The sequence below is a fragment of the Cucurbita maxima genome, unplaced genomic scaffold, assembly GCF_002738345.1.
Source record: "Cucurbita maxima cultivar Rimu unplaced genomic scaffold, Cmax_1.0 Cma_Scf00015, whole genome shotgun sequence".
Classification (NCBI taxonomy): Eukaryota; Viridiplantae; Streptophyta; class Magnoliopsida; order Cucurbitales; family Cucurbitaceae; genus Cucurbita; species Cucurbita maxima.
This window is the reverse complement of record NW_019272031.1, coordinates 2,356,366-2,367,171: the sequence shown is the minus strand read 5'-3', so window position 1 is coordinate 2,367,171 and position 10,806 is coordinate 2,356,366. Positions and strand designations below refer to the sequence as shown.

Below are 10,806 nucleotides of genomic sequence, written 5' to 3'. Positions count from 1 at the left end.
GGGCAAGTACCCAGATTGAATATCATTCCAAAAGATCAACCTAACCTAGCCCAACCTACTTAACCTAAAGGCTTGGGCCCTTTTACCGAACGGAGGTATCATAGCATAACGAAACGATGAAATCTTAATTAGGGTGGAATCTTCCGTCTTGGATGATTCATCTTGAACTAGGGTGCAAAGTTGTATTACTTTTTCGTGAGTAAATCATATGACAACAACTAATCTGTGTACGTGAGATTTCACCAGTTTTGAATGATTATTAGGTCCTTTAACTTCTTGCTATCAGATATGATTGTATACATTTCCAACCCCAATATATGGGTTTATTATTAAATATTTTTAATACTAAAAAATTTCAACAAAAAAAAAAATTTAAGATACCATAGTCGTGACGAGAATGAGTGTTTATGGCCATGAGTGACCCTAGTTGTGCTAGCTTATCTTCTACATCTTTCTATTATTTACCCTGAAATTTTCTTAGGCATCTGTTTTATTTCTAAACGACAAACTCTAGTAGTCGTTGATTATTTAACTTTTAAACGTATACAATGAAGATTCTCGTAACCCTCAATTGGACTGATTTCACTTAGTAAATAGGTTCAGCTTTCGGAGCTTCTCTTTCTTTCATTCTATGATTCTGATTCTTCTTTCATTTGATTCTTCTTCTTCTTTTAGAGGATTTAATTCATTTACCGGGCGAGATACTTAAGCGTTAACTATAGCACTACACAGGTTGATACACACAGCGCCTAGTATCCATCGTTTACGGCTAGGACTACTAGGGTATCTAATCCCATTCGCTCCCCTAGCTTTCGTCTCTCAGTGTCAGTGTCGACCCAGCAGAGTGCTTTCGCCATTGGTGTTCTTTCCGATCTCTACACATTTCACCGCTCCACCGAAAATTCCCTATGCCCCTACTGTACTCCACCTTGGTAGTTTCCACCCTCATACTATCTTTGAATGATTTTTATTAAAATATGTGAATGTTTGATTAATCCATCACACCTAAATAGTGTGAAAGTTATCTTATTTATAATCAAATGAATTACAAGGATATGGAAATAGTAATAAATGGAAATAACAATAAATGGAAAGATACCTATGATAATAAGGCAAATATCAAATATAATATATATGGTAAACTATAATTTATTACTAAATATCCTTAGCACCCCACCGCAAGCTAAGTGTCGGATTTAAACGAACGTGAAGCTTGAATCTGAAAAATTCAAAGAGGTTGAGAAACACTTTTCATGAAGATGCTAACAACCCGGTTCTTGGCCATCAAAAATTGCAGAGGGATCGCCGCTCAGCGGCGATGCTGCCTTGGCTTCGGCGAGAATATGTCTAACCCATGAAGAGGGATTGTCGCTTAGCGACAATGCTGCCTGGCTCTGGTGAGAATATTTCTAACCCCAAGAAGTAGAAGGGGAAACCTAGAGCAAGGGACAAAGACAATGTTGAAGCCGGAAGAGTCGCCACATTGGGCGAAGGAGCCAATTTTGCGAGAAGGGCAGTCGGAAGAGTCGCCTCATCGGGCGAAGAAGCCAATTTTGGCAGGAAGGGCGGCGGCAACTTGGTTGGCGAATAGGCCAGTGCGACACCCAGACTCCGAAGGTAAATCTCTGCAAAAGGTTGATAGGTTTAGGTTAGGGTTTATGTGAAGGATGAAGGTTGATTGGGAAGAAAATGAGAGAGACTATATTGGCCAAGGGGAAAACCGATTGGGTTGGAAAAGGTGAGGTTGTATGTACAGAGTATGACGAAAGATGATTTGGAGGTCAATAAGGTGGAGCCGAAGAGTAATCAATCGGCTCCGACTACGGCAGTCATGAAGACTGCCCCTGCGGCGTCAAAACCAGCAGGGGTGGTGGAGAAAAAGATTAGAGGATTCAAAAGCTATTGAAAAGAAAAGATGGGGCTGTTAAACCGAGAGGGCTCTGATACCATGTGAATGTTTGATTAATACACCACACCTAAATGGTGTGAAAGTTATCTTATTTATAATCAAACGAATTATAAGGATAGAGAAATAGTAATAAATGCAAAGATACTTATATGGTAAACTATCATTTATTACTAAATATTCTTATAATAAAATATGAAATATAATATATATGGTAAACTATAATTTATTACTAAATATTCTTAACAAAATATATGAGCTTATTTCCATTTTTCGCTTTAAATGACGTACACATGTATATGATAAAGAGCTTGCACCAGTCTAGGGTTTTAGAAAGTCGGGTCATTACAGTTCGTTTCAACTTAACTGATTCAAAAACTAATCATATTATCATGTTAGTAAACGAAACAGCTAAGAAGTTCGAAAACGGAAGTGGGACTAAAACCTAATAACAAATAATAAATTAGATCAATATAATACATATTCAGATCCGTTACATCATTCTTCGAAATAACAGCATATAAATTAATTAATTAAATGATAAGGACAACTAAAAAATATTCTTAAGCTCGAGTTGAGAATCAAAAATACGATTGACCATAACCTATCACTTAACGTTTCAAATCATTGAAATTGGAATTTTTAAATTTTAAATTTTTTAATAAAAGAAAGTATATAATAATAATAATAATAATAATAATAATAATAATAATATTAAGAGATATGGAAAACAAGGGACATATTAGAGACACAATAATGAGAAGCTTTTAGTGGTTGTGACAATTATAAAGCCAGAACAGCTTCTAATATTTTATAATTTTTAATTTATTTTAATTTATTTTAATTTATTTTAATTTATTTTAATTTGAGCTATGGATTAAAAAGCTTTTAAAATTATTAATTTTTTTTAATTATTAGAAAAATAAAATCTTGTGGGACATGTCCTAGAAAATTCTAATTGATATATTAGCTGGATTACATTAATTTATTTATTGTGACAATTTAAAATAATAATAAAATAAAATAAAAATCTTAGCTGTTTTATTATCAAATTTTTAAATTTTCATAATTTTATTTTTGGCTAATTTCTTTTTAATTCTGGAATGATTTGTGTAAATATTTATTTATTTATCGACTATTTATTTTTTAGTGTTTAGGTGAATTATAGAGATTAATATTTAAAATAAAATTTTCAAAGAATTCTAAAGCCGTATAATAAACGGTTAGTTAATCAAATCAGAATTATGTTATAAATATTCCAAAACAACTTTTTCAAACGTTGAATCGATTCAATTAAGAAGTTATCAAATCAGATGACGTTGACAAATATTTATATATTGTGACATCCGAGTAAAGGAGAAGAATATAAATAAACTGAGACCAAATCCAAATGAGAGTAGTCACTATCTGTATAAATAAGGTGCACATTTTTTTTCAGTGACTCAATCATAGAAACTCTATAGTTAAACGTGCAGGAATTTTCTTAGAATACATGTGAGTGACGACAAAACGTATTGGGTCTTTTAAGAGGAGTAACTAATGTGATCATGTTGCAGAGGAAGGGTTAGGCTATCAGGTATTGAATCCACGAATTTTGATCTGAATCATGGACATGGGTTTTAACTTATATAAGTGAAAAGACCGAAAAAAACCTAATTTTTTGAATCACTAACATTAAATTATTAAAAAAAGCCCCGAAAACGAAAAACAATGGGCTAGATGAGGGGTAGCATGAGATCATCAAATGTGATATGCACTCTTTTAGGGTTTATGGAATTTGATATTAAATGCATTCCTAAATTGATATCAACTTTGGAATCCAACCTTTTCCCTCCCACTTGGTTCATTAAAGTATATGATTCCTAAAGTTATTTATTCTTTCCTTTTTTTTAATTTCTTTTTTCTTTTTTGGGTATTTTGTTTGGTTCTTTTTAACTTTGGAATTTGTTATTAGACACTACCGTATAGGGTATTGTATTTATTAGTCATTATTTTATTTTGTAATTATTTGAATTTGTTAGATAATCTTTCGATACGAAATAAAAATATGTTAGGCTGACATAGCTTAATCTGTATATGCATTAATGTATATTTTTGGCATCTTTCTCACGAGACTTGGCTCACCATCCATTTTAGGATAAACGAACAAATTACGTGATTGCTATATTTGAACACCTGACCCTTGGTTCGATACCTTGGTTGTCAAGTCTCGGGGAAGGACTAATAGAAGCAATGATCAATTTCAATTCAATTCCCCTCCGAGGAGGGTGGATTGTGAGATCTCACATCGGATGGAGAAGAGAACGAAACAAGTGTTCTAGTTAGTTTACACGTATCTGAACTAATTTTACTTGAAAAATTATTATTCGTTTCGTTGTGTGTAGCTCGTCGATCTCTTGGGTCTTACTAGAAGGTATTGTCCCACCGTCTCTTCATCTCACACTGTTGTTGCAACAAACGTGTGAGCTGAACCCACATCAATTAAAGAGAGAAATGAATGCTAGGGAGGACGCTGGCCTTGAAGGAGGGTGGATTGTGAGATCTCACATCGGTTGGAGAGAATAACAAAACATTCTTTATAAGGGTATGGAAATCTCTTCCTAACATACGTGTTTTAAAAAATTTAAGGGAAAGCCTAAAGAGGATAATGTCTACTAACGGTGGACTTGGGTTGCTACAAAACGATTCTCCGTGTTGCTGGTTTCCATAGTTGTAACGTCTACTTCATGTATACAACTCACCTCCTACTCTAGATCATATCGTTCGATACGTAGACGTTGCATACATTACGTGTTCTTGATTATATATGCATATCTAATCCAAGTAGGGACTACTTACTAAATTTTTCAGATGAAGGCAAAGACATACACATTAAGTGACGAGACATACACATAAAGTCGGCAAAGGCATACACAGATGGTTGTACCATAAAGTCTATATCATCACATTTAGGGTTGATTGTGCTATAAAGATCGATTATTGCTTATTCTTTTTTTGAATTTCAACGAAAATTTATCATAAATAAAGTTACGTGATTCTTTATTTCTCAAAACATTTAAATCGTTACATTTATTACCAAATTATTTCATTTCAAATCATAAACCGAAAAAAAAAAAAAAAAAAATCCATATTCAATGAAAAGATTGTTATTATACTATGAATCGTGTATATTTTATGTCCGGTTAAACCATACAGAATTTTAATTCACCGTTTATTTTTGTACTTTTATTTTTTAAATTATGATTATCGTTTTGTATTAATTGCTTCTAAGACATGACACGTGCAAAATCATTTGGCTACTTTCGAAATATTATTTATTTATTTCTATAATTTAATTTTAATTTTTATTACATCTAATCCAATCAACCCTTCGTGGGTGATACTTAGATGGGATCCATCAACTACTTTTTCAATTATTATTATTATTATTTTGTTATGCAATTATTTATTTATTTATTGATGTGGTTTGATTTAATTATATCACCACCCTCTTATATTATATAAATATAATTCAATTCATGCTTTAAAAATATTTGAATAATCGGGTCCAAAAAACTCGGTTACTCGAAGAATTCGATTAATTTAATCTAATTTACACGGTTTAGACTGAGTTGAGTTGAGTTGAATACAAATAAAATTTTTATGGGTTGGGTTCGTTTCTGGGTTCTCCAAAATTAGTTTGGATTAAATTGTATCGACCCAATTTATTGTTAATTTATATATTAGTTCAAAAAACGTGGATAACCGTTAGATCAATCTAATTTAATTCGTACCGTTTAAGTTGGGTTATCAACTTATATGAGTTGGTGTTTTGCTTATGATATAATTATCATTCACTTATTTTTATTATATTTTATTTTATAATTGTTTCTCGAGTATTTATTTTTCAATAACTTTTTTAAAAAATTAAATTGGGAAAGATTTACAAATAAATAAATGGATATTTTACATATTAATATTTTCCTTTTATTTAAAATATTTTCCTTTTATGGATTAATTTGGTTGGATTGAGTTTATTATTTAATAAAGTATGTGTGAGATCGTATAACGGTTGGAGAGGAGAACAGAACATTTTTTATAAGGGTGTAGAAATCTAATGCTAACGGATGTGTTTTAAAAACTTTTAGGGGGAGCTATAAAGGAAAACTGTGATGTCCCATACTGGTTGGAGAGGAGAATAAAAACTTTTTTCTAACCGACGCGTTTTAAAGTCTTGAGGGAAGCCCGAAAGGGAAAGTCCAAAGAAAACAATATCTGCTACAGTGGGCTTGAATCGTTACAAATCGTATCAGATCTAGACACCGGACGATGTGTCAGCCTTGAGGGAAAGCCCAAAGAGGAAAATATCTCCTACGGAGGGGTTGGGTCATTACAAATCATATCAGAGCCAGACGCTAAATGGTGTGTCAGCCTTCTTGCTGTTCTCAGAAAAGGGGTCGACACGAGGTAATGTGCCCGTTAAGGATGCGGGGTCCCAAAGAGGGTGAATTGTAATGTCCCACATTAGTTGGGGAGGAGAACAAAACACCTTTTATAAGGGTGTGAAAACCTCCTCTTAGTAGACGTGTTTTGGGTTTGAGTCGTTACAAGATGCTTAAGTTAAAAAAACCAACCGAGCAATTTGACCCGACCCCAATTCAATCTATGAATATCTCTATGTAAATGGCGTGGATTCAAACCTAAAAAACTCGAACTTCGAAAAAAGAAAGAAAAGAANAAATCTTCAAAAAAAAAAAAAAAAAAAAAAAAAAAAAAAAAAAGAGTAAGTGTCGGCATTGGAATGTGATTATAGAGAGGATCTAATTACAATATAGTTTATTAAGAAAAGATTGAAATGTCCGTACAATAACAAATGGAGCAAAGTGTGGTGGTTTCATTTATGAACCCAACCTCATTTGTGTCCCACTTTCTTTTAATGCCCTTTTCCCTCATTTACTACCATCAATATTATATACTCGTTTTACTCCAAACTAACCTAACCTAAAACGGGTCTCGGCCAAACCCGATGATCTTATGTTAGGTAGGTCATAAATCGAGCATAGTAAGTTTGAAACATTATTCGAATCATCGATCCACCTTTAAAATGATAGTTGATATTTTGTTAGTGGGATATGTTTGAAAAATCGAGATAATAGTTTTAATTAAACTGTGATAGAAATATTGAACATAAAATTGGTGTAAAATTGAACCGTTCTAGACCTGGTAGAACTTTATAGTAAATAGACACAAACTGTAATACCCCAGATATGGTCCTTTTTGGGTTTTCACTTTCCCTTTGTGTTCTCCTCTCTAACCGATGTGGGATCTCACAATCCACCCTTTTCAGGGCCTAGTGTTCTCGTAGACACTCGTTCTCATCTCCAATCAATGTGAAACCCTCTCCCCCCTAATTCACCCCTCATTCGGGGTACTGTGTCTTTGCTAGCACATCGTCTTGTGTCCACCCCCTTTGGGACTCAGCCCTCTCGCTGACATATTACCTAGTGTCTAGCACTGATAGCATTTGTAATGGTCGAAGCTCACGGTTAGTAAATATTGTCATCTTTGGGGTTTTCCTTAAGGTTTTTAAAACGCGTATGTTAGGAAGAGATTTCCACACTCTTATCGTTTACCTCTCCAATCGATGTAGGATCTCACACTAACTCGAGAGGCTAAATTTGTAATTTTACGTTTCCGGAGTAAGATTTTGTTTTGTTTTTTTTTTTTTTTTTCCCGCAAAATAACAAAGAAAAGGAAAAAAAAGGGGGGAGGGGGGGGGGGGGGGGGGGAGGAAAAGAAGAACTTTAGGAGAAAAGGAAAGGAAAAAGGCAAGGAGAAGGTGAAGAAACAGAACCCAACACTCTCTCCCAGACACAGCTTTTTCCTCTCTTTGCGCCAATTATTCAACTTTCTCTCTCTACTTTTCTCTCTCTTCCCTCATTTTCATGTGCCGCTCTCTTCTCTGAAAAGACAAAACCGTGGATCTATGAATCTCTTCTTCCCTCTTCCATTTTTTCCTCTCCTTTTCTCTTCTTCCATCTCTCCCTTCAACACCCATCTTCCAATTTCTTCTTCTTTTCTCTCCTGATTCAAGAAATTAGGTTTTCATTTCCTTATTCTGTTCATTCCCTTCAGATCTATCCCCTTTTTTATACCCATTTCCGCCTCCCCTGCAAATCCCATCTCTGTTTTCTGCTTCCCCTTTTGATTTCATCCATACCCATCTTCAATTTCCTTCAATTTCTGTAGTTTTTTCTCTTTCTGGGTTTGTTCTTGATAATGTCGTCCTTGCGCTTAGATCTGACATCTAAGATCTACCCAGAACCGGACTCTGTTTTCTCTGTTAACGACCACTTTGATCATCTTCCGGATTCCCTTCTTCTTCTTATTTTCAATAAGATCGGTGATGTGAAGGCCCTCGGTCGATGCTGCGTTGTTTCTCGAAGATTTCACTGCCTTGTGCCTCAAGTGGAGAACGTTGTTGTTCGTGTGGATTGTGTTATTTCTGATGATGAATCGTCTTCTTCCTCTTCCTCTTCTGGTAAATCTCGTGGTCCTTTTTTCAATATTTTCCGGTTTGTATTTGGCGGCATTGTAAAGCCCCTCCAAGCGTTGGGTCAGTTTTTGGGTCAGACACGAGCGTCATCGAGTTTAGCCTCGTCTTCCTCTACTTCGTCTCTTGCGGTTGGGACCCAAGAGGACGGCGAAATCGATCAAAGTGGGGTGACCCATCACTCCCCGACCCAAGTTCTTAAGAATTTTAACGAGATTCGATGCCTTCGGATCGAGCTTCCTAGTGGGGAATTGGGTATTGATGATGGGGTTTTGTTGAAATGGCGAGCCGATTTTGGATCCACTTTGGATAATTGTGTGATTTTGGGTGCTTCTTCGGTGATTCAACCTGGCTCCATCAAGTCCTCGACTCAAGATAATGGTATTGATGGAGGGCTCTGTATTGGCATTGGCGGCGCTGGCGATGATAATGGTAGCATACCCGAATCCTTCTACACCAATGGAGGTCTAAAATTGAGAGTAGTATGGACAATTAGTTCGCTTATTGCGGCTTCCGCTAGACACTATTTGTTGCAACCAATAATAGCAGATCACAAGACATTGGATAGTTTGGTTCTAACTGATGCGGATGGACAAGGGGTTCTGTGTATGAACAAAGATCAACTTGAGGAGTTGAGGGTGAAGCCATTGTCTGCTTCCACGGCTTCTAAGAGAACCCTTGTACCAGCTCTGAACATGAGACTTTGGTATGCCACACACTTAGAATTGCCTAATGGGTTAATATTGAAAGGCGCTACCCTGGTCGCTATCCGACCAAGCGAACCGTCTGCAACGAAGAAGGATGTTTCTGACTGCTCTTGGGCTTCAACAGCTTTTGAAGAACCATATAGGACTGCTGCAAAGATGTTAGTGAAGAGGAGAACGTACTGCCTTGAGATGAACTCGTTCTAAAAGTACAAATAGTAATTCGAGGTAAATTCTTAATGCATACAAGCATTGTCCTAGCTTTTGATTATTGCAAGATGAGTTTTGTTCCAAGTTTGATAACTAGATTAATTGATTTAGAATCGAATTTGCTCGTGGCCCTTGGTTATTACCACATAGTCCGTAGAATGCTTGTTTCAATTCTTTCTTGGATGAAATGAACCTAATACACTGCCAATCATGTGAGTGATTGAGCTTATTATACATGTTCTTAGGATTAAGTACATCAAACGAGTTCATAAGAATCTAAGTTATCTAATATCACTGTGTGTTCTGCAAATCTTTACTTGTTTTCTTGTTCAGGCTGCTTTCAAGTCTTCAACTGTTCTTATTTTGTAACCGTATTAGAGTTCGGGTTTTCAGGTATAGAAGAGATATGGTACAAAGGGAGGAGGAAACTGCACACCATCAGAAAATGAGTATCAGGAAGAAGTTCTTACTGATATGCAGCCTAAGATAATTCGAAACCATTTTCTGAGTAGAGTGGCTAGAGAGGGAAAAGAAACAAAACGAAACGAAAACTCATTCGTTCGCATTCGTTTCGGTAAAAGGTGATAGTTGAAAATGCATCTGCTGGTTGTTTTTGTTACAGGCATTTGCTATTTGATGATGATGTAAAAGCTTTGAGTCTGTAGTCCCTTTAATATGTGAATACTTTAGAGGTAAGAAGACTTGATTATGATCTCATGTGATATAGTTTGAAGTTTATAAATGTAAGGCTTTGTTATATGATAAGTGTCTGAAAAACAAATGGGATTAGGCATGAAGCTTTGTACACTCTGAGAACATATTATGCAAAAACAGTGATATATGTAGAAAGATTGGTGAGTTTTGCCTTGTTCTTAGCTGTTTGTTTCTATTATTGGGAGAATATGTGAAGCTGATAAAGCTAAAGCTTTGACACTCGTAAACTGGGCTTAGTGGTGGTCTGTGATGGACCTTATCTTGTTGCTAAACTGTCTATCTGTTTGTACTGTTGAGTGTGAACGAAGAGGCACCTTTTTTGTGTGTAGGTCAGGTGTGTCCATGGCTTATCCATAGGTTCTTTAACTGAGAAAGTTGTTCATGATGTGTTTGTGAATGTTTTGACAACAAACTCCAATGATTGGAGGAGATTCATTGCAGGTCGTAGGCTGGATTATAGGCTTTCCTTTTGATTTGAATGGAATGGAATTTCATTCCTCTTGTAATATGATTCTCACACGGTATCTAGGTCCATCTAGGTCACCTGCTACTTGACTTAGTGATGACATTAGTTGGGAGGAGAACGAAATATTCTTTATAAGGGTGTAGAAATCTCTCTCTAACATATGCGTTTTAAAAATTTTAAGGGGAAGCTTGACAGAGAAAACCCAAAGAGAACACTATCTGCTAATGGTGAGATTGGGCTGTTACAAATGGTATCAAAGTTAGACATTGGTAAA

The 10,806-nt window shown here is 35.4% G+C and overlaps 1 protein-coding gene across 1 annotated transcript; it reads left to right on the top strand.

Moving 5' to 3' along the window:
* Positions 1-7,716: 7,716 nt before the first annotated feature.
* Positions 7,717-10,219, top strand: LOC111490434 (F-box protein At5g46170-like). The gene is made up of 2 exons (XM_023139051.1): positions 7,717-9,370; positions 9,746-10,219. Exon 1 carries the CDS (start codon positions 8,165-8,167, stop codon positions 9,347-9,349), a length of 1,185 nt encoding a protein of 394 aa, XP_022994819.1. The 5' UTR covers positions 7,717-8,164; the 3' UTR covers positions 9,350-9,370; positions 9,746-10,219.
* Positions 10,220-10,806: the final 587 nt, after the last annotated feature.